Source organism: Misgurnus anguillicaudatus, chromosome 13 (genome assembly GCF_027580225.2).
Source record: "Misgurnus anguillicaudatus chromosome 13, ASM2758022v2, whole genome shotgun sequence".
Classification (NCBI taxonomy): Eukaryota; Metazoa; Chordata; class Actinopteri; order Cypriniformes; family Cobitidae; genus Misgurnus; species Misgurnus anguillicaudatus.
In genome coordinates this window covers 16,444,981-16,469,858 of record NC_073349.2, presented here as the reverse complement: position 1 = coordinate 16,469,858, position 24,878 = coordinate 16,444,981, and the positions used below count along the sequence as shown (strand labels likewise).

The window sequence follows — 24,878 nt, the reverse complement described above, 5'->3', positions numbered from 1 at the left end:
CAGTACAATTTGTCCAGTTAAAAGTTTAGAGACATTATTTAAAGGTAAAAAAAAACTACATAGTGTTCCTTTAAAGTTTATAAAAACTGTGACATTTGTACAGTTTTTAATTTTACATTTATATAGCCGATCCCAGTGTTAATCTATTAAGCCAAACATGTGTTTATAGTCGGCGTAGGGGTGCGTGGTGCAAAAACTAACACGGGGTTAGTTGTAACACGGACTGTTTACATTGTTGCACAAGGTTGAGCGTTTTGTTTTTCCGGTATTTTTTATTATTATTTCCAGTATTGTAATTTTTCATCATATGTTTTTTTTTTCGGTTTCTAAGTTGGGTATACCAAATCCAATGCTATGTCATATTAATCAATGTCTTGTTGACTAAAACATAGCATCATTTTGAAATATGTCTGCTTTTTTGGTGGGCTTGAAAATATTTTGACCCAGCGGGGTTAATTGTAACCTAGTGTTACAACTAACCCCTCAGAACCTACAATATGAAAACCTCTAATGTTAGCGTGATTCTTGCTGTTGTTTTAAATAGGCTACACACGAATGATTGCTGGCTGCCAAAAAGAGTGCCTGTCTTATCAAAAAATTGTGTCAAATTTATTTTTGTTCATATCTTTGATATTGATTGAGTGGGGTCACATCAAGATTGAGGTCATAGTGAGATGAGTGGCTGGAATCGGACTTTGATGCTCATTGTCTCGGAGTTTGGTTTTGAACCTGTAGTGTGGTTGTTGCAGACTGGGTCACATATATAAGGAATGTTTTGTCTAATTGTGCTGCTTTTTCTCACATATTTAGACATTTGTTTCCATTTATAATTGAACTATTGTTGGAAAAGGGCTGGATGAATGAATACAGATTATATATTATAGACAGATATATAAACAATATCCACTTCAAGTATATAGACAAAATAGTATTGAAATATTTGCCTGCAAACTTAATTTTTAGCAAGTGTTACAACTAACCCCCTGCCTGTAACAACTGGGTAAGTTGTAACGTTTGCACTTCTGTCACGTTTGGTGTAATTGTCCAAGAATGGTAAGTAATAGAAACAAACTTCAAATGTTCATTTGTAGCAGAGATGTGTGTGTTGCTTGTGTAAAAATATAATTAATCAAACTCAAATATTTTTTGAATGATTGAGCCAAAACCAAAAAGCGTTGGGTTGCTCTCCCCTACCCTTTAAAATCTGAACTGCCAAAACTTTTTTGAACTCAACACTGTAGTCTTGTCCTCTGATTAACCTTCAAACTTTCCAGAAAATGAGATTTATCCATAGCAACGAAAATCCAATTTTTCCCTCAGTTTAGTGCAAACAAGCTTTAAATGACAGAATATAATTCCTTTATATTTACTTTTATTGCCCCAAGTAACGTTTTATTTATCTTAACCGAAGTGTTTAACCTTTGTTTGCATCAAAATTATTAGACAACATGCAAATGAATGACCAGGATGTGAGTCCATTAAACGTGACAGATTAGCCTTTAGCACAGATCCATTATAAAAGGATGACCTGTTTAGATGAAACAGTTTGTATTGTGTTTGAGGAGACACTTGCGTGGGAATGGCAGACTGCTTCAGTCCGTCTCCCGCTGTGCGCCTGGTGCTCGCTGCTCTGATGTGCAAAACTTACCGCAACTCTCTCTTCCTGAATACGCACAGTGGGAACCAAACCCCCGTTTCATCTTAAACAATCTACTGGGGCCAAGGATTTTATTCACATTTTCCATCCATGCATAAAACAGGGAGAATATTTAATGTGTACATGAATCAGCCCACTGGAATATTTATTCAAGGTTCTGTGTTAAGCTTGTCATTTCCCTGAAATATGTGCTACAAATTTTGCGGCGCTCCATCATGTAACTGCGACATTTTTTAGGATGGAGTCACTAAAACTGAATAGAAATTTTGATGAGTTCATCTCTTAACGCTGGAGAAGTTTCTTAATGACCTGACATGACATATGCAGATATTTATTTTCTTATCACCTCTTATGCATCTGTTATGAGTTATGCTCTGGAAATATGGGGGTGGAAATGGGGTTATGACAGAATTTACACACAGACATATTTGTCTCATGGGTGTTGCTCCTGAACAAAGACTGCACACACACACACACACACACACACACACACACATCACATCAGATAAGCACCTGCTTGTCTATTCTTGCATCTTCTGCACCCGGCACCGATTCCGCAATTCTTTAATCTGCAGTAACGAAGATATTTTCTGCCGTGCTTTTTACCTTCAAACAATCTCTGCGAGAAGTAAAGTTTTCCCAGTATGAGATCAAGTTTAATATTTAAGAATTTCTTCTTATCTTCTATATGACAAACAAATATCTATATATAGACACACTATATAGACTTCTCATGCATGGTGTATCTAGTAACCTCTCTTGTGAAACAAGCAAACCATACGGTCAGCTTTGGACATTCCTTTGCAAATAGTGATCTTCTCCATTATTCATGACCTATTTAATATATTTGCTCGCAGTTTTGCCTGTGATTCTTTGGAAAAACTATGCAGAATGTCATCTGCCAGAATTATGTGGCAAAGTGTTTCCTATGGGAATTCTGTAATCGGAGGAAAGATCTGAACCATTTGCAGAGAATATAGAAGCTATGTTGAGTTTTTTTTTAGTTTTTTTTTTATGGAAATTGTTAGTTATAGCAACACATACACTAAACAATCCAATATTTGGGATTGTAGCCTCTGAAAAAGGACGCTGACAGAAATACATGTTCTATAGATTAAGAGTGTTTGTTAAAGGGCGTTAAGATTTGGCTGGTTAGCAAATGCTGTAACTATGCCAAGCATCTTTCCTTAATGACAACTATCATATAAAAATGGACTTATAATGTTACCAATCTCTTGTTTTTCATATCACAGCTCAGGAAAGATGGCATTTTCCTATAGCTTAGGTTTGGGACTGTGCACATTGTTGCAGGGCTGTACAGGGACAAAAAATTATTTTGGCCAAATGCATATTTTGACATGACATGAGATGCACATAAGTTCACATGACGCGCCAAACGCATATTAGGACATGTGATGCACATAGGTTCAAATGACTCACCAAACGCATATTTTAACATGACATGTGATGCATATAGGTTCACATGATGCGCCAAAAACATATCTTCACATGACATGTGATACACATAGGTTCAAATGACACGCCAAACGCATATTTTGACATAACATGTAATGCATATAGGTTCACATGACGTGCCAAACACATATCTTCACATGACATGTGATGCACATGGGTTCACATGACGTGCCAAACACACATATTTTGACATGACATGTGATGCACATAGGTTCACATGACGCGGCAAATGCATATTTTGACATGACATGAGATGCACATAGGTTCACATGACGTGCCGAAAACATATTTTGACATGAGATGTGATGCACATAGGTTCAAATGACGCCCCAAATGCATATTCTGACATGACGTGATGCACATAGGTTCAAATGACACGCCAAAAGCATATTTGAAATGACATGTGATACACATAGGTTCAAATGACACGCCAAACGCATATTTTGACATAACATGTCATGCACATGGGTTCAAATGACGTGCCAAATGCATATTTTGACATGACGTGATGCACATAGGTTCAAATGACACGCCAAACGCATATTTGACATGACATGTGATACACATAGGTTCACGACATGCCAAACGCATATTTTGACATGACATGTGATGCACAGAGGTTCAAATGACGCCCCAAATGCATATTTTGACATGACGTGATGCACATAGGTTCAAATGACACGCCAAACGCATATTTGACATGACATGTGATACACATAGGTTCAAATGACGCTCCAAATGCATATTTTGACATGACGTGATGCACATAGGTTCAAATGACACGCCAAACGCATATTTGACATGACATGTGATACACATAGGTTCACGACACGCCAAACGCATATTTTGACATGACATGTGATGCACATAGGTTCACATGACACGGCGGAAACATATTTTGACATGACATGTAATGTATATAGGTTCACATGTCATGTGCGCCATACGCATATTTTGACATGACGAGCCACACACATGACAGGGTAAATACATGTTTTGACGAGTTTCGCACCTTGCGCCCTCGAAAAAGAAGTCATCTGCCGTCACTGCTGTGAATTAAGGTAGAAGAGGGAAGATGTATGACTGAATGGAAATGTAGTTATTCAGTTTTGAGAAACGACACCTTAGCTTGTGGAGTAAAGTACTACTGAAAACACTAGAGACTATATATAGTCTTCAGTCAAAATCCTGTGCCTGCATTGAACACTGTGTCCTAAGGCTGCAGCCGTATAACTTCAAAGTAGTACACATCTCAGGCAAACAAAACATCCACTGTCAGGACTGTTAGGAGAGACATCAAAACACGAGAGACTCTGACATTTTCGCTATTATTCACTGATTTCATTGTTCTATATGGAACACATAATTGTGCGTCTGGCATTCGGGTACTACTGGTTTGCGGATTTGAAGAAACTTTCTTGAGTTCTAAAGTTCTCAACACATTATCAACATATTCAGTGCAGTTAATTTTTTTAATTCCTAATTATCAACAACATATGATAAAAGCATAAACAGTCCACAGTCGAGTTTCGGCACACAAAAATTAAACTGAAATATTTCACGGCGCACTGCGAAAAAAAATTAACTGAAACGTATCAAGGCCTCTGAAAAAGAGCTTAAGCCAATGGGAGTCTAGACCTCATGGGTGTTAAATAAAATCAAGATTTTACAGACAGCAGGTCTGGATTGGAAATACAAACTAATGTGGATCAAAAGTACCGACCAGATGTTGTGAAGTCAAACACAGGCAAGGAGGTGCACAACTGCAATGCAGTCAAAAGAGAAGATCAAAGCTTTATGTAAATGCGGGGAGCCATGCATTTAATTCGATTTAGACACATAGACACCGAACTCAGCACAAATACTTCTGTGCGCTACAAATACGCCACACTAAAAGTTGACAAACCTGGCCAATATGAAATAAACAATGAACTTATAGTCTAGTGCTTATAACTAGAAGTGAGTTAATGGTTGGCTGAACAAAAGAAGAGCTCGACGCTCAGGCTCACCTTCAGATCTTGTGCTTTTGGTGTAAAAACAGGCACCCGGCAGGCCAGTAATGGGCACCAGAAAGGAGGTTTAGTCTTTTCATCATCCTCAACACACACCCAGCCTGGCAAGTTCTCCTCTCCTGCATGAACAGTAATAAGCTTAGCAGTCTTTGAGAAACTCAAAAAGCTACATGTATGCACACGAAAATAAACCTTTGACTAATACATGAAAGACCTACGTCAACTACTACGTAACTCATGTCTGAGATCACACTTACTCAAGGCAATTTTGGCCAGATGCAAGCGATTGACCCATGAGATTTTGCTTATTGGGCTGGGTGTGCTGAAGACCACTGTGAAACTAACAGGGCGTCCAGACTTGTCAAAGTAAACACAATTTGAATGCATTTGAATTCAAAGTGACACAAAGTCTCTTAAGAAAGCACTGCGTCACGTGTAGGACAACTCGCAGGTATCGCACACCGGACGCGCACCTGCTCAGCCTGTGTTAATCATTTACGATTTGGGACAAATATGATGTTATTTAATGTTGAACTATGTGAGTGGTGCGGCAGGGATTTGAGCAGCGTCAAGAGTCACAGTGGACAGCCGCCATCAGTGTGTGTATATAATGTGTTCGATTTTTAGATACATGGCATGACGCAGCGCTTCTCGTCTGGCGTGTGACCTCCTTAAGTTCCATGCATGACTTCAGTTAGTATGTGCTAAGACTGGAGTCAAAGCAAGTTATTACAATTTGATAAAAATTACTAAAACAACTTTTTTATTTCATACACAATACCAAAAAATATAGCTGCAAGCAGCGATGGCGGGCCCTCGCACGTTTTTTTACCGCTACACGGTGCCTCAGAGAAAACAATGCACAGTGGACACGTGCATCAAGTGGGTAAATATCAGTGGACTTTTTCATGTTTCTACTGACCTATTTGGGTTCTGTAGGTAAAAGAAACCCCACATTTTAGACAAACGGGGGCACTAGTGAGCCACTAAATAGACACGCCTTTATCTGACCTTTTTGTCAACACTTAACAGCCGAAAACTCTCATGTGTGTGCCAACTTTTAGGTTAATCTAAGCATGCCAAGAGCCCTAAATATGCCTGATATAAAAGTAAAGTTTGGGGCGTTGCCATGGGAACAGCGTTAGAGATATCAAAAATCCCTTCGCAATTTAGCATCTACAATGTCTCAGCATCATGTTGACCACTTTTAGTGTCAATCGCATAAACATTCTAGGAGGAGTATTTAAAAGAACATCACATGGAACTGTCAAAAAAATCAACCTTTGTGACTGCAACACTTCCTGGCGCCTGGTGGTGGCGCTATACCCGAGACTCACAATAGGCACATCGATGCGATCAGAATCTTCAGACGAACAAACACCCTGCATGGCATCACAATAAGATATTTTTTACCTTAGATATTAGACACTTCCTGTTTCTCTGATTTCGCCATGAATTTGTCGCCTCGCCATGACAGAACCGTTCGAGATATTAAAAAGCCCTTCACAATTTAGCAAGAACAATGTCTCGGCATCATGTTCACCACGTTTGGTGTCAATCCCATGAATCCCCTAGAAGGAGTATTCAAAAGTTCACCGTATGCATTTTTTAAACCATCCAAAATGGCCGACTTCCTGTTGGGCGGAGCTAATAGGTTTGATTGTGAAAGTTGTTTGTGTCGATGGGATCTATATACGTACCAACTCTCGTACATGTGCGTACATGTTTGCCAGATTTGTGCACCAAAAATTTTTTTGCATTATAGGGGGCGCTACAGAGCCCTACTGCCACGGCCATGTTCCAGCGTTTGCCCCGTCCTAATGGCTGACGACTTTGAGGTCTGTGCCAAATTCCCGGTGTTTTCGAGCATGTTAAGGCACTCAAAGTGCATGCCAAGTGCTTAAATATGCCTGAAATGAAAGTAAAATTTGACGTGTTGCCAATGGAGCAGCATTCGAGATATCAAAAATCCCTTCGCAATTTATCATCTACAATGTCTCAGCATCATGTTGACCACTTTTGGTGTCAATCGCATGAAAATCCTAGGAGGAGTATTTAAAAGTTAACCACATGCAACTGTAAAAAAATCCACCTTTTGTGACTGTCACACTTCCTGGCGCCTGGTGGTGGCGCTATACCCGAGACTCACAATAGGCACATCGATGCGATCGGAATCCTTGGCCGAACATACACACTGCGTTTCATCCCAATAAGACATTTTTTGCTTTAGATATTAGACACTTCCTGTTTCTCTGAATTCGCCATAAATTTGTCGCCTCGCCATGGCAACACCGTTCGAGATATCAAAAATCCCTTCGCAATTTAGCAAGTCCAATGTCTCAGCATCATCTTCACCTCGTTTGGTGTCAATCGTATGAATTCCCTAGGAGAAGTATTTAAAAGTTCATGACTGACACACTTCCTGGCGCCTGGTGGTGGCGCTATACCCGGGAGTCACAATAGGCACATCGATGCGATCGGAATCATCAGACAAACAAACACCCCGCATGGCATCACAATAAGATATTTTTTGCCATAGATATTAGACACTTCCTGTTTCTCTAAATTCGCCATGATTTTGTCACCTCGCCATGGCAGAACCGTTCGAGATATCAAAAATCCCTTCGCAATTTAGCAAGTACAATGTCTCGACATCATGATCACCACGTTTGGTGTCAATCCCATGAATCCCCTAGAAGGAGTATTTAAAAGTTCACCGCATGCATTTTTTAAACAATCCAAAATGGCAGACTTCCTGTTGGGCGGAGCTAAAATGTTAGAGGGCGAAAGTTGTTCGGGTCGATGAGATCTATATGCGTACCAACTCTCGTACATGTGCGTACATGTTTGCCCGATCTGTGCACCAATGTTTTTTTTTGCATTACAGGGGGCGCTACAGAGCCCCTGTGCCACGCCCGTGTTCCAGCCTTTGCCCGTTCGCAATGACGGACGACTTTGACGTCTGTGCCAAATTTCAAGAGTTTTCGAGTATGTTTAGGCACCCAAAATGCCCAAAAGTGTTAAAAAAAATAAAAATAATAATTAAAAAAAAAAAAATATATATAGCTGCAAGCAGCGATGGCGGGCCCTCGCACGTTTGTTTACCGCTACACGGTGCCTCCGAGAAAACGATGCACGGTGGGCAAGTGCATCAAGTGGGTAAATATCATGCTGCTACTGACCCATTTAGGTACTGTAGGTAAAAGAAACCCCACATTTTAGACAAACGGGGGCGCTAGTGAGCCACTAAATAGACACGCCTTTATCTGACGTTTTTGTCAACACTTAACAGCCGACAAATCTGATGTGTGTGCCAAATTTAAAGTTAATCTAAGCACGCCAAGAGCCTTAAATATGCCTGACATAAAAGTAAAGTTTGACACGTTGCCATGGGAACAGCGTTAGAGATGTCAAAAATTCCTTCGCAATTTAGCGTCTACAATGTCTCAGCATCATGTTGACAACTTCTGGTGTGAATTGCATTATTTCCCTAGAAGGAGTATTAAAAAGAACATTGCATGCGACTGTCAGGCTTAAATAAGCCTTTAAAATGAAAGTAAAAAGTTTGACGCGTTGCCATGGGAACAGCGTTTGAGATATCAAAAATCCCTTCACTTTTTTATCATCTACAATGTCTCGGCATCATGTTGACCACGTTTGGTGTCAATCGCATGAATATCCTAGAAGAAGTATTGAAAAGTTCACTGCATGGGCTTAAATATGCCTTTAAAATGAAAGTAAAGTTTGACGCGTTGTCATGGGAACAACGTTTGAGATATCAAAAATCCCTTCGCAATTTATCATCTACTATGTCTTGGCATCATGTTGACCACTTTTGGTGTCAATCGCATAAACATTCTAGGACGAGTATTTAAAAGAACATCACATGGAACTGTCAAAAAAATCAACCTTTGTGACTGCAACACTTCCTGGCGCCTGGTGGTGGCGCTATACCCGAGACTTACAATAGGCACATCGATGCGATCGGAATCTTCAGACGAACAAACACCCCGCGTGTCATCACTATAAGACATTTTTTGCCTTAGATATTAGACACTTCCTGTTTCTCTGATTTCACCATGACTTTGCCGCTTCGCCATGGCAACACCGTTCGAGATATCAAAAATCCCTTCGCAATTTAGCAAGTCCAATGTCTTGACATCATGATCACCACATTTGGTGTCATTTGCATGAATCCCCTAGGAGGAGTATTCAAAAGTTCACCGCATGCATTTTTTAAACAATCCAAAATGGCGGACTTCCTGTTGGGCGGAGCTAAAATGTTAGAGGGCGAAAGTTGTTCGGGTCGATGAGATCTATATGCGTACCAACTTTCGTAAATATGCGTACATGTTTGCCCGATCTGTGCACTCCTGTTTGTTTTTGCATTACAGGGGGCGCTACAGAGCCCCCGTGCCACGCCCGTGTTCCAGCCTTTGGCTTTCGGCGATCACGGACGACTCTGATGTCTGTGCCAAATTTCAAGAGTTTTCGAGTATGTTAAGGCCCCCAAAATGTCCAAAAGTGTTGAAAAAAATAAAAAAAAAAAAAATAATAATAAAAAGAATAATCCGAGCAAAAACAATAGGGCTTCGCACCTTTCGGTGCAGGCCATTCTGGCCTGCTCCTCGGTGCTCGGGCCCTAATAATAAATCCTAAGAAAAACAATAGGGCTTCGCACCTTTCGGTGCAGGCCATTCTGGCCTGCTCCTCGGTGCTCGGGCCCTAATTACCAAAAACCAAGACCAAAAATGTGTTTTAAAGGGTAGTTCACCCAAAAATGATTGTCATCGTTTTCTCATTCTCATTTTGTTTTAAACCTGTATGAATTTCTTTTTTTTCTGATCAACACAAAAGAAGACATTTTAATAAATGATGGTAGGCACACAGCTGACTGTAACCATTGACTTCCATAGTAGGAAGTAGTTACCATCATTTATCAAAATATCTTCTTTGGTGTTCATCAGAAGAAAAAAATCCATACCGGTTAAATTTGTTTTGGGTGAACTATCCCTTTAAGAAAGCAAATAGAGTCATTTGTGATGCTGTGTTGTTGACAAAGTGACAATTCAGTCCAGACCATCAATCACTATGGTGTGGGGGGTGATAGGAATAATATGAAACCTTGATAAAATGGATGGACTGTCACACCCACACACATCTGAAGAGAATTTAATACACTGCTATTTTCTATACCCCATGCCTACTGGCATAGACTGGCACTTACTTGTCAGGCTTGCCAGGAACCATAAGTCGTAGACGACACTTGTTGGCACACTGGATCGCATCTTCTTTGATGCGGATGAGCCTCTGAAGAGCCATGCACCAGTCCTGGCCCACCGTAGTGTTGAGATTCTGTACACGCACACAGTCACATTCACAAGGAGAGAGCTGTCAGATTGACTAAATGCCAGTTACCGAAACTTGAAGAGGTTAAAGGGTGAGAGCGCATCACAACTGGATGAAACTGCTTGTTGGGGAAATTAAGCAGATGTGCTGCTTGAAGTATTACTGTGAAGCAAATATTGTGCCCCCCGCCCAAACATGCTACTTTATATCTAATGAATAAAATATTAGCAATAAACTGTATTGAATAATTTTCTCTTTTTATCAACATAAACAATAAGGTAAGATTATGCTTAACAAATCACATTAGCACATTTCTACTGTCACACGCAACAAACCGTCATACCGCCCGGCCCTAATGCTGTGGATCATTAAGGATTTTACCTGGTATGATCCCTGCAGGGTGCCGACTAATAACGTGACTTCCTCCACCACGGCCAGATCATGCTGTAGCTCCTGCAGTTCCTGAAACAGCCGGGGTGGTCCCAGAAACAGCTTTCCTAAACCAACAGCATTTCCATTGTAATTACTACTCACATTTACATTAAAGCATTCGGATCTGAATTGGCGGGCCTTAAGAAAACTCCTGCTGAGGAACGGCTCATTCAGCTAACATTGTAATTCTGTGCGGTATTTGCATCATGCCGAATGCTCAAACTCAACGTAAAAGTAAAAAAGTGGTTGCTGATGCAAAAAGAAAACACAAAAAGTCATCTAAGGACTTCATTCTGGAATGAGAACCTCATGTGCCCTCTGACAGCGAGTATATATTTCTCCTGATAGAGAATATGAGCCGGGATTTGTATTAAGCCCTACAGAACCAAGAGGTCTTTTGAACAAGATGAATGTAGACGTGTGCATATTAGATCTGGGACCAGCGGTTTGGTAAAGGTAAATCTGGCTTAACTGTGGAAAAATTTAATTTATGTTGTTTACCAGTGTCAAAGGTGGAAATCTATACATAGGATTTACAAGCGGGTAAGTTTTAATACTGTATGAGCAACAAGATGGGAGATATATACAGTACTGTGCAAAAGTCTTAGGCCACCACCAACAGACTTGTTGTTTTCGAAGTTTTAATGTCCATCCATATTTATTTTTCAATCTATTTTATTAAGATACAAACAGAAAATACAGGAAATATATATAAAAAATGTTTCTTTTTAAATTTCATGACTAAATGTCTTCTTTAGGCATCGTCGGTGTTTAGTGTGACCTCTCTTGGCACTAAACACATCTTTAGCGTTTTTGAGCAGAAAAAAGTAAAAAGACTCGTTTCTTTAAAATTACAAATTAGGATTTAATTTTATTTAGGTTTAAAGTCGCCATGAAACGGAAGTATAAATTGCCTAATTTTCCCCGTGGTGACGTGTATCTGAGTAAAACCAGTCTCTGAAATGAAATAAGGCAGGGCTGGATTTGAATTTGTCCATCAAGATCTGATTGGATCATTTGAAGTTGGGTCGTGTTGCTAATTGCTAATCGCAGCGATATTCTCCCAGACCCCGCCCACCTGCCATACTTCATGACCGGAAGTAAAGAGAGATCGTTTTTATGAGGGGAGAAGATTTGCATTTTTGATTAAAGATTATGAGGGCACATGAATTTTTTTAAATTAATGAAGCTCACAGATAAATCATTTGTAAAAAATACCACAATATTACAAAACAATTTTACTTTCATTGCGACTTTAAGAGATCCTGCAGTTTCCTGCTATTGCTCAAGTGGAAGGAGAGTTTACCCTAAAAACTTGCCATGCACATCAGTTTACATTTTATACAGTTTTTAATACTACATACACATTTTTTGGATGTATTCTATTAAAGAGACTGAGAAACAATTATGTATGATAACTATAACATTGCAAAAACAACAAATCTAATTGTGGCATGGTGGCCTAAGACTTTTGCACAGTACTGTATATATTTTCCCATAAGCCACAGTAGCTGGAAACCAGAATGATACCCGGATTTTACAAGCTGCTAAACTTTAAACTGTTAAAACCAATTTATTTTTTGATAAAACTAAAAAATCTGGCGTGTTTTTGATAAAACTAAAAAATCTGGTGCGTCACAGGACCGGAGATAGACGAGAAGTTGTAGGTTTTTTTTGTCAAAAAAGACAATTGTTTTGCTAGACAAGACCCTTATGCCTCGTTTGGGATCGTTTTGAGTTCTTTGAAAGTCCATTGAAACTGCAATTTTAAACTGCATTAAAACTGTTACGTGTTGGGGTCCATTAAAGTCCATTAAAATGAGAAAAATCCTGAAATGTGTTTTTTTTGTAAGAAAATGTACTTATCCTTTAAATACTAACCTTGGTTGTTGATGGAACTTAGGCGTTTGCTGCTGCTCTGCTGGTAGACGCTGTCTTGGCGCTGGGGCGTCTCCTGGCCCACCTCCACCACCTGAACCTGCAGCAGTGGTGCACTCCACTTAACTGCGTATTTTGGGCCAACAGGGACCAGGCTGCTGATATCTGGAGGACCCCTGAGTATACAGAAAGGAACAACGACAAAGTCAAAGTCACCATTAAGAGAGTATCTGAATAGTAGCGACAAAGTCTATGAATCAGACAGGCAATTAGGCCTTTGCGATCAGATGGGTTCCCAGGGAGCCTTACACCCCTACTGTGATTTTAGGAAATTGCCTTTTATGTGTTCCTCTGTTGTGCATGATCTGCATTGGGAACAGGATGAGATTGAGGTGTGCGGGACAACCTTGAAAATTGGGTAAAATCATCTTGATTCAGGCTTTGAAAACAGCGTGACGCTGTGCCAGGTTTGAGAATGTTACCTTAGCTCATCAAAGAAGTTATCAGTGCCTGTTTCAATGTATCTATATATCAGCAACAAACGGGGGATGTATGAGGGGGATAAAAAGAAAATTAGTCTATAAACATGAGAAGGATTTTAGGTTTCTGGAGCCGTTAACTGAATTAAAAAGTTATGTATGTATATAAGGCCTATTTTCTATTCAATAAAAGACTGGATGTGCACTGTGCAGAGATACGTACTTCATGTTGATGTTTGCGCAGACGAGCATGTCGTTCAGAAGAAAGACTTTACGTTCCTTAGACTTAAGGACTTGACCCTTCTCGCCATAGACCGTCTCAATCAATGTCTCACACAGAATCAACTGCTTTTGATCTGAGCTCAGCTGCTGTTAAAATATAAAAGAAAAAGAGTTGAATAATTTTACATTGTGACATAACACTTGCATCACCTGTCTGTGCATCTATCTGTATTCATAATTTGAAGAGACTTTGAGGGAAGTGTCTTTAATCATCAACCTTTAAATTATTTCAACCTCACCAACTGGTATATCCTTGAATGCATCAATTGCATAGCTGAATAAATCTACAGAGGTTAGAGTGATGTAACCTTTGAGAATTCAAAAAGCAATTTAGCAGCAGTAGCTTATAAACATTTGCCGATTCAGAGTCTTCATCCTCTGGGTAGTGAAGCGGGAGCACTCTAGTGGGAATACAGGGTATAATAAAGATTACATTTGACAAAAAACCTGACTGGCAGCAGTGTGTAATCCAGATATTCGAGCCAGATGTATGGCTTAATTCAAATGCTGTATCAGCAGAGCCATTGACGATTAAGCACAACTAATGTTGCCATTTTGTAAGTACTTCAAGTGCTTGTGCGTTGGTAATAAAATGTGAAGCTGTAAACAACCAATTTGTAATTCAAAGCCAAATCTTAGCAAATACATTTTTCTTAGGATTAAAAATATCTTGAAGAGTGTAATTTTTTATACAAATGGATGTTTTGAGAAAAACAACATTAGCCATCAATATACAGTGGTGTGAAAAAGTGTTGACGCTCTTCCTGATTTTTCATTTTTTGCATGTTTGTCACACTTTAATGTTTTAGATCATCAAACAAATTTAAATATTAATCAAAGATAACGCAAGTAAACACAACATGCAGTTTTTAAGTGAAGGTTTTTATTATGAAGTGAAAACAAAAACCAAACCCACATGGCCCTGTGTGAAAAAGTGCTTGCCCCCTAAACATAACTGGTTGGGCCACTCATGGCAGTAACAACTGCAATCAAGCGTACAGCGCTGTGGAGTAATTTTAGCATACTGATCTTTGCAGAATTGTTGTAATTCAACCACATTGGGGGGTTTCGAGCATGAAGTCTTTGACTACGCCACTTCAAAGTCTTCATTTTGTTTTTCTTTAGCCATTCAGAGGTGGACTTGCGGTTATGTTTTGGATCATTGTCCTGCTGCAGAACCCAAGTTCGCTTCTGCTTGAGGCCACAAACAGATGGCCGGACATTGTCCTTCAGGATTTTATGGTAGACAGCAGAATTAATGGTTCCATTTATCACAGTCTTCCAGGCCCTGAAAGTCCAAGTCCAGACCATCACACTATCACCACCATATTTTGCTGTTGGTATGTTCTTTTTTTGAAATGCTATGTTACTTTTACGCCAGATGTAATTGGACACACACTGTCCAAAAAGTTCAACTTTTATCTCGTCATTCCACAGAGTATTTATTTTTGCTCAGCAGCGTTTTTTGTCTTGGCACTCTGTCATGCAGGCCATTTTTACTCAGTCTCTTTCTTATGGTGGAGTCATGAACACTGACCCTTAACTGAGGCAAGTGAGGCCTGCAGTTCTTTGAATGTAGTTGTGGGGTCTTATGTGACCTCTTGGATAGGTGGATCTGTGCTCTAGGGATAATTTTGGTCGGCAAACATGAAAAAAATAAAAAATCAGGAAGGGATCACTTTTTCACACCACTGTATGTGACCCTGGACCACAAAACCAGTTGTAAGGGTCAATTTTCTTAATTTAGATTTATTCATCATCATCTGAAAGTTGATTAAATAAGCTTTCCGTTGATGTATGGTTGGTCGGGATATGACAATACGAGTTGAATTTTCTGGAATTGGAATTTTTTGATATAATAATGGTAGGAAATTTACAAAATATCTTCACGGAACATGATCTTTAAATAATATCCTAAAGATTTTTGGCATAACTGAAAATGTTATATTTATTACCCATACCAAGTTTTGTTGGGTATTGCTCCGAATATACATATGGAACTTTTTTTGTGTTTTGTGGTCTAAGGTCAAATATTTGAAAGTTTTTTTTGCAATAGATACTAAAAAAATTTTTTTTTATTCTCCAGTTTTACAGACAAGGCTTAAAGGCGGAGTCCACGATGTTTGAAAGCCAATGTTGATATTTGAAATAACCCAAACAAAAACGCCCCAACCCCAAAAGAATCTGGACCTTCTGTTGATAGACCCGCCCCACACATACGCAACCCAGCATTTGATTTGATTTGATTGGCTATAAGTGTGTTTTGGTAGTCGGCCCGTCTCCTTTTCCAACGCGTTTTTCAAACATCGTGGACTCCGCCTTTAAGGCTAGTCCAAGACTAAAACACATGTTTAGCCTGCCTCAACGGAAAATAACTTGCACTGACAGATCTTAAAATAAACCAGCGCAATTTATTTGTCTTAAAGGACAAGTTCGGTATTTTACACTTAAAGCCCTGTTTTCAGATAGTTTATGATGAAATAGAACGGCCCAAAAATTTTCGGGTGTTTGTTCTATCACCTCCCACCTCTACAATGGCTGTATAGGTGCACTAGAACAATCCTTCCTAAAATGCATTAAACTTTTGTTTACAAAGATGTGAAACCCATCGAGCGGTCAGGGGTGTTCAGTGACACGCCCACACAAAAATCGCTGCAAAAGATGCCTTCCAACAGGTTTTATCGTAGTTTTTGTCCAACTCCATTGACTTGTATTAGATGTGCTGGGCGGTACGGTATTACTCCGCACCGGGAACGTTGTTTGTATTCTTGCAATTGGCAAAGGCGGATTATCGCCACCAACTGGGCTGGAGTGTTTATTATTCAAGCTCTCAATGGAAGAATATACGTGTGTGAGGCGTTTGGAAAAATAGGTCCACAAGTTTACAACGAATGCTAAAACACCTGTTGGAAAGCATCTTTTGCAGCGATTTTTGTGTGAGCATATCAGTGAACACCCCTGACCACTCGGTGAGTTTCACGTCTTTGTAAACGAAAGTTCAATGCACCTTAGGAAGGACCGCTCCAGCGCACCCACACAGCCATTATAGAGGTGGGGGCTGATACAACAGAAACCGAAAATGCTCCGGCCAGCATCATTATGTCCAAATTTCAGTCAAAACCGCTCCACCCCATCACAAACAATCTGAAAACAGGGCTCTAAGTGTAAAACACCGAACCTGTCCTTTAAGATACACACCAGTAATGTATGGCATGTTTATAAAAAATGCTTAAATGTCTATTTAACTAAGGCCTAGTCCTGGTTTTAGCTAAGCATCGTCTGTAAAAAATGTCTAAACAGTTTTTTGTACCTAGCATATAGATGGTTTCATAGCCAATACACACTGACTATGATTCCATGGGGTCTTTAATAGATGCCACTAAAATGACTTGTATATGTCATCCTGCTAAGTAAATTTCTTTGTCAAAGGTAAATGAAGAAATAGAAATCAAATCACACAGAGACCGTTCATATCACATCTTGTGACAAATTAATCCACAAAGCCATTGCATTTTGTTGCGGGTCTGGTGATGCTTTAAAGACCTGCTGAGTGTTTGTGCTGGCTCTGACCTTGCTGAGGTTGCGGTCGCTGATGCTACGAGCAAGCTGTTGGATCTCGGTGAGCTGCTCTGCTAGACGTTTCTGCTCATTCAGCTTTTCAGCGAGTGACTCCAGCTCTGTGAGGGCCAGCTGCAGAGGCAACCTGTCCTGGTGTCCTACAGGTGTGTTCTTCAGCATGTCCTGAGAAACATACATATATATGTGACGCAGGCTGTGAAAGTCCTTTTGAAATTATTTACGATCTTTAAACCTTAATATGTTTAATATTAAATAATGGGAGTTTTACACGGTATGCGGCAACCGCAAATGTCTAGTTCATTTTCAATAGGAGACATGCAAGAAGGGGGCAAAATGGGGGCAGTTACAGAGGTAAAGAAGTGGGTCTGCACGCCTTGCTCGTGCACCCAAAATCCTGCCTCTTCCGCGGACATGGCTCTTCACGGCAGGCGTCATTGAAGATAAACAAATTTGCACTAAATGCTGCACAAAATGCTTTCACTTTCCGATTTTGCCCCCTGGCGTGTACCGCGTCAAAGCTCATTACCATAAAGTTGAGCTAATTTCAACTCTTCTCGATGCTCACACCGTACACGACGCGCCGCCGATTGCTGGAGCACGATGCCGGCTCTCTTTAAAAATGAATGACTTCCGGCCACTTTGACGCTCTCGCCGGTGGCGGTGTGAACGCACAGTAAGGCACTTGAGTCTGTGCCATATTTTCAACTAAAGTCTTACAACTACCAGGCTACACTAAACCCATAACATCTCAAGTCATGTAAAATCTCTGAAAAACAGCCTGCAGTCTAAGCACCCAACAGACTATATGCAAATGATGCTACTGAACATAATAATGATCTAATAAAAGAAAATCTTGACAGCAGTGATGGAAAATAAAGGGGTCTTATACAAGGAGTCAGTCACTATGGCCCATATAAGGTTTATATATTTAAACACATTGCCTGTGTCATACCATACATTCGGTTTTGACTAAACGCATGTTGTGTGTGGACTTCACTGGCAGATTTACTTTCACTTCCCCACACAGAACACTCTGAGGAATTTCCACCAAAATTAAACAGTTTCTTGTAGGGTTCAACTTTTCTTAAGGTCATTTGCTTTGTGTATTTAAAACTTTTAAAGCACCAACCTGAAGCAGCAGTATGAACTGAGGAAAGCGCTGGATTGGTTTGACCATCAGTCCATAAAGTGTTATTCTGTCTGTACTGGCAGCCTGTTTCTTCTACAATCCAAAACAACACAAGAACAGGTTACAAATTACAAAATCTTATCATCCAGCATTTAAATTAGCATTCCCACACTTTGCGAGTAAATCATTTTGATCAATCAGTTCGAATGATTTTGTGAAAAAAGCTTGCACTCTTAAAATGGCTGGGTTATTTTTAACCCATGCTGGGAAAATATTGTACAAAACACATGCTGGGTTTGATGACCCAATGTTGGGTTCATGTTATGCAACCATAACCCAGCCATTTTTAGAGCGAGCGTGTGATGATGACATTGTACCTTGCTTGCAATTTACTTTACACATGCAAAGTCTAGCTGATGAAATATTTTAGCACAGTAATAAAGCACAGAACAGAATATTGTTTATTCACTATAAAATCTTTATTTTCCAGACCTAGAAAGCTGTTAAACATTAACTACATATTACCTAGAACAACTTGAAACTAAAATATCCGGTCTGGGTAGGACAAAACCGAAATAAAATTCCATGTGTACCTTGAGAAACTCCAGGAACGCTGGCTTGGACATACAAGCTTTCTTGATGAGAGCCATAGCACTGGTAAAGTTGTTGACATAGTCACTGTACACATCCAGCACCATTGACTTGGAAAACTAGAGAAGATTAAAAAAAGTCTTAGATCATTTGCACAGAGGAAGACATAACAATCTACAGATGAGATATGACATAATGATAAAACATTTATTTGGTCTTCATTCTTAGATTCAGTACATAAAGACTGACTAAATCACTATTGCTTTGATTGAACTACTGCAACTCAAATATAATGTGCTCAGCTGCAGGGCACAGACTGCAGAGGAAATCAGTAGTGTTTAAATAGAACTGCTGACTATAGGATCTCCTGTTTTTTACATCTGCAAAGGATGATCCTTCAACACAGACACAAAATGAAGATCATGTTGGAACACAGATCAACTGACCTGACACTTAAAGGGGACATATCATGAAAATCTGACTTTTTCCATGTGTGCTATATTTGGGTCCCCAGTGCTTCTATCAACCTGGAAAATGTGAAAAATAGCAACCCAGTAACTTAGTTTTGGTTAACCATTCTCTGCAAGCATGTGGAAAAAATAGGTCATTGAAATTTGGCTCCCTCTGTGATGTCAGAAGGGGATAATACTGCCCCTTAGTCTAACCACAGCACTGATATTTAGTGCAGAGATCAACTCATTTGCATTTAAAATTGCACACTCAAAATGGCACATATTTGCTCACACCTACAAAGTGGCAATTTTAACATGCTATAAAACATCTATATCTAAAACTTCACATATGTACTCTGGGGACACCAAAGATTTATTTGACATCTTAAAAAATTCTTGTGAAATGTCCCCTTTAAGTTGACTTAATGGTGTGTATTTTTATGTTAAATAGCCTATAATAATCTTCTCGTCAGCTTATATTATCAGAATATATATAATAAACATATGCATATATAATATGTAGTAAAATAACAGCAGACATACAGAAGCTACAAAGAGGTCTCCAATTGTCTCTGTATTGTCCCATTCAGCTACACGTGAGGCCAGCGCTATCTGAAACATGGAGTGGCATTGCAGGATCTCCTTCAATCTGTAGAAAATAGGCAGGATCTTCTTTAGGCTTAAGATCCGGGGGTCCGCCTCCATTAAAGGTTTTTTGTACTCCTAGAAATATAATTAAGGTGGTTAGTATGGGTCATTTTTATTCAGAATTATGTTACGTATCCTGACATTCACAAATTAGCCATTTGTTCTAAAAACAATACAAGTCAATATTGTATTACTAACCAGAAGGATTCTCTTGAGTGAGTCTAAGTAGCTTCTTTCACTCTGGATGATAGAGCCGAGAATATGACGCCGAACAACCTGTGAAATATAACAGGAAATGCAAATTTGAAATAATAATAATGTTACCTAAACCAAGTTTTTATTATTTAAATATATCACAAATGTGTAGGGCAACACCAGCTCATGGCAATTCGTACGTATTCGTACGAGGTGGCTAATCGTATAATTTTTACGACCACATTTGTACATTTTTATGGTTACAATTACTTTTACAGTTATGGGCAAAGTTAGGGGTTCGTTATTTTTATTTATGATAAACGTATGTTTTTGTACGATTCGCTTGTACGAATAATATGAATTTGCCAACTCATTAAAATACATATGAATTCTTGTGAGATCACGCCGTGTAGGGTTAGTCTGATGCTGACAGGAATGGAGACAGAGATTCTCATTTACATTTATTTTAACTTTTACATTTATTTATTATTTACTTATATTCACAAATAAAAAAAACATGTAAAATTTTTTCCAATACTCACACAAGCTAACACAAAAACACGCTTATCTATAAACATGGATATTTTACTAACATGTATGCTTTAAATTGTCATCTACCGTTTTTACTTGTGTGATTACATTAAAAGGTATTTATTTACGGATTAAATTATATTTTTATCCTCTAGCCATTTTTGTGTGATTTGATCTCACAAATTTCCGTGGTATAGTCACGGAATATTTTGCTCATTTATCCGTGTCTTTGTTATGGATCTCCGCATTTTTCCGTGTCCGTACCACAGACTTTCTTTTCCGTGTCAGTTTCACGTATTGGTTACTCAATTGTTTTTCCTATTTTATTACCATTGTTGCTTGGGTTTGGGGTTAGACTCTAGACTAACCCAACTCTAACCCTAACGCCAGGCGACAATTAAATCAGAAAAAAATAGTATAAACCAATAGTTAAAGTGATGTCCTGACCCAAACTCCAAATCTAAACCCAAACCCAATCGACAATGGTTTAAAAATATGAAAAACAATTGAGTAAACAATACATGAAGCTGACACAGAAAAGAAAGTCTGGTACGGACAAAGAAAAATGCGGAGATCTGTGACAATGACATGAATAAATGAGCAAAATATTCTGTGACTATACCAAGGAAATTTGTGAGATCAGGTTGCAGCATCCTATATAATGTAAAGAACATTCTGTGAAAATATAACCTTGATATCTTTAATACTGACTGATTATAGTCATTTTAAAGATTAAAATCAATGTGAAATCAATAATTGGAATCAAACTTTGATTTTCACAGACAGGGTCACATATCCTTACACCCCACATTTTAAAAAATCACTAAGAAACATTTCTCATGTTAACTACTGACTGGCCTTCACAATGTAGATCCCAGGACACACACGCACCTGTTGGCTACTGAGCCCTTCTGGCATTGGAGACAGTTGAGGTGGTGGATGCTTCAGTTCAGAAACAGTGACATCCAAATATCCAGAATCATCTTCTGTGTCATCTGCACATTTACATGGAAAATCACAGTTAGACTCTTCAACCCCGTTGGCATCACAGATCATATTAACATCTTCCATCTTGGCTTACAGCTCCTGTATCCTGTAGCTTTGTAATAAAGTACGCTATGATACAATATGTGCCACTCAGTGTCCTCCGAGAACTACACGGTTCACATGCTATTTGCTATATTTTTACTCTACAGAACTCTAAATATCTAAAGAGATGTCTAGTTCCTAATATATGCTTCTGCACAGGTGCCAGAAATGCACAAGAGGAAATGAGAGTTAAAAAGTCAAACCTGTGGAGTCTTTTTTACTCAGGAAGGACACTTTGCGCATCATGGCTATTTTCGTCTTTTCCAGTCCATCTTTTGTGCCGTTCCTAGCAAATTTCATGAGCTGTTGAACCTAATGGAGAAAAAGGGAGTGACCGATTGAGTGGAAGGCGAGGAAGAGGACTGTGAGAAACAAAATGAATTAAGACAGAGAAATAAAAACAAATAAAATGCTGTTTGTGGATCAGTGTGCTCAGCACAAGGACAAACCCTCAAGGTCCTTCGCTGTTCAACTGCAACACACTTAGTGGATTGCAGACAGTTTCATTATCATTGTATAAAAAACACTGTCCATTGAACAACAGAAAGCATGTTATAGACTGTAGACATTATGAACGTGAATAAATTTGGATTTAGTCTAACGTGTGGAAAACGTCTATATATATATATATATATATATATATATATATATATATATATATATATATATATATATATATATATATATATATATATATATATATATATATATATATATATATATATAGACATATGTCTGGATCCAACGTAATGGTTTTTCCATAATTCCACAACAAAGTATGCACAAAGTATGTCATGCAGAGTCGGATAACCAAATAAAATCCCAATGACTTTGTGCAGAAGCCATTTAGTTTATCTCCCATTATAACATATAATAGGACCTACTTAACGTATGAAAAATTATATAAAAAACCCATTTATGATGGATTGACACAGTTTCACTTGTATGTTTTGACCTGTCTCATAACTCACACATCGGCCTCTGTAAAAATGTACCTTAATGTCATAGCTTTGTTTGAGCTGCCCGACATCTCGAGCGCCTAAGCGCATGGCTAGCTCACGCCGGGTCTGGACACAGCGCTGCTTCAGACGCCGCACATCTGGAGATATCTATATCCATAACCGCAAAACCACGCCCACAGACAGCAGGGGTAGAGTCAAAGCAGATCAGTGCAAAGGAAAAGAAGGCAAAATACAGGGAGAAAAGTAAATAAATATTGAGATAAGAAACAGACAAACATATTGAGGGGTTTGAGATAAAATCAAGGCCGGCAAGAAGGAACTAAAGGGACCACAACAGAGCAAGAAAGAGAGAAAGACGAGAGATTTAGGTTTAGACAGCGCCAGTCTCGGTTTACAGTAGTCAAACATACTTTTATAGTCTTTCTAGTCAAACATTAAAACAAAAGTAGACAATTTCTGAATAAGGCCCAATCTGTGTTCTCTGTTAGTCTGGTAAAGGCTTTCTGTACCTGTTTCATGCATGACGTGCAACATCTGTGGATTAAGACCTGATCCTCTGCATGCATCAATAGACATTAACTAAGAACAGGAAGAGGGTAAAAACCAGCAAGGAAAGAGAAGTGAAAGAACCCGGTGGCAAAAAAAACCTTTTCCCTTTTCTGCTGAAGCATCACCAAACGAAATGGCAAAATGAATGACACTCCCCTTTTTCTGCCATTGGTCAGGCAAACCTCAATCCCATCTTGATGTTAAAGGAAAACACCACCATTTTTCAACATTTTACTATGTTATTACCTCAACTTAGACTAATTAATACATAGCTATCTTTTTCAATGCGTATACTTAATCTTTGTACAGCGCTTCGTTAATGTGTTAGCATTTAGCCTAGCCCCATTCATTCCTTAGGATCCAAACAGGGATAAATTTAGAAGCCACCAAACACTTCCATGTTTTCCCGATTTAAAGGCTGTTACATGAGTAGTTATACAAGTATGGTGGCACAAAATAATACATTGCGATTTTTGAAGTAGATAAAAATGAGAACTATATTGTATGGCAGAAAAGCACTTAGTTTGCAGCACTTCGACCTCGGGCGCAGTAACATCATCACTTCTGTGATGATGTTACTACTTGCTGAGATCAAAGTGCTGCAAACTAAGTGCTTTTGGTGGCTTCTAAATTCAAGTTGAGATAAGAACATAGTAAAATATTGAAATAACGCTGGTGATTTCCTTTAAAGGAGCTATATGTAGGATTTTGACTGTACTAAATAAAAAAATACCATAATATATTTGCATGCTTATTCTCTTTTTGAAATGCAACTTACTGGTTGAAATGTCTGTTTTTGGTCTGTGTGATCCTGCCCACTGCCAATTTACCCAATAGTGTATTTCAATAGCTTGGTTGCCAGTTATCACGGCTGCTTAAATGAAACCGCATTGCAACCAGCGGTGGAAGCAACCTTCGAAATGACCCGCAGATTGAGTTATAAAAATCCACACGAGCGGGGTAGTAATTTGCAATCGATAAATATATTGCAAATGTGAAAATAAGCAGATAGACTTCATGCTTTCCATCATCAGTTGCGCTCCTGTGTGTGTCAGGCAACCCAAGGGGGGGCGGGGAAAACTTTCTTCAATATTTTGAAATTTAGGGTGTTTTCAGACCTGAGCCTTTGTTTTGGAAACCTGGTGCATTTTTTCCCTCGGTTGGTTCATTTAGGCATATGTGAACTAGAGGTCTTCACAGGTCCACTTAGATCGGAAAACCCAAGGTTCGACCCGAGACCCAAGCGGGTTCGGGACTAAAGGTTTCACTTGTGCCTTGGAAACCAGTCGGGTATAATAATAGCGGTATCAGGTCTCCGGTAATTTAAAATGAATGTGTTTTTGCAGAACGGACCAGAGACAACCCAAACTATTTTTCGCGTGTGTGCGTCCCCTCCTCTGTTTGCCAAGAACGCTTGCGACTCGTGTGGCTGGCGTAGGTTAATTTCTATTGAGCCAGACCTGTCAATCATTTTTAAATGTACATTTTAGCGATTACCTTTGTGTCGTTCTCAGATAACAAAGTAAAATAAATGGAGCAGTGGGCCAAATTTGTTGTGAGGCCACAGTGGTTTCTTTCTGTCTGACTG

General features: G+C 39.1%; 1 protein-coding gene across 6 annotated transcripts in view; it reads right to left on the bottom strand.

Annotated features, from left to right (window-relative positions):
• arhgef10lb (Rho guanine nucleotide exchange factor (GEF) 10-like b) overlaps positions 1-24,878 on the bottom strand; it is a 53,048-nt gene that overhangs the window by 10,987 nt on the left and 17,183 nt on the right. For 5 of the 6 annotated variants that reach the window (XM_073875190.1, XM_073875188.1, XM_073875189.1 and 2 more), the window contains 15 exons: positions 22,775-22,888; positions 21,983-22,091; positions 21,582-21,685; positions 20,163-20,240; positions 19,860-20,039; positions 18,867-18,983; positions 18,274-18,366; positions 17,136-17,306; positions 13,507-13,652; positions 13,287-13,328; positions 12,808-12,980; positions 10,876-10,991; positions 10,379-10,500; positions 5,403-5,509; positions 5,143-5,264 (listed from right to left, as the gene is read on the bottom strand). In XM_073875190.1, the coding sequence (XP_073731291.1) occupies positions 5,143-5,264; positions 5,403-5,509; positions 10,379-10,500; positions 10,876-10,991; positions 12,808-12,980; positions 13,287-13,328; positions 13,507-13,652; positions 17,136-17,306; positions 18,274-18,366; positions 18,867-18,983; positions 19,860-20,039; positions 20,163-20,240; positions 21,582-21,685; positions 21,983-22,091; positions 22,775-22,888 (1,794 nt within the window). Of the gene's footprint in view, positions 1-5,142; positions 5,265-5,402; positions 5,510-10,378; positions 10,501-10,875; positions 10,992-12,807; positions 12,981-13,286; positions 13,329-13,506; positions 13,653-17,135; positions 17,307-18,273; positions 18,367-18,866; positions 18,984-19,859; positions 20,040-20,162; positions 20,241-21,581; positions 21,686-21,982; positions 22,092-22,774; positions 22,889-23,250; positions 23,678-24,878 lie in introns of those variants that run through there. The other variant, XM_073875192.1, reaches the window with a different exon arrangement.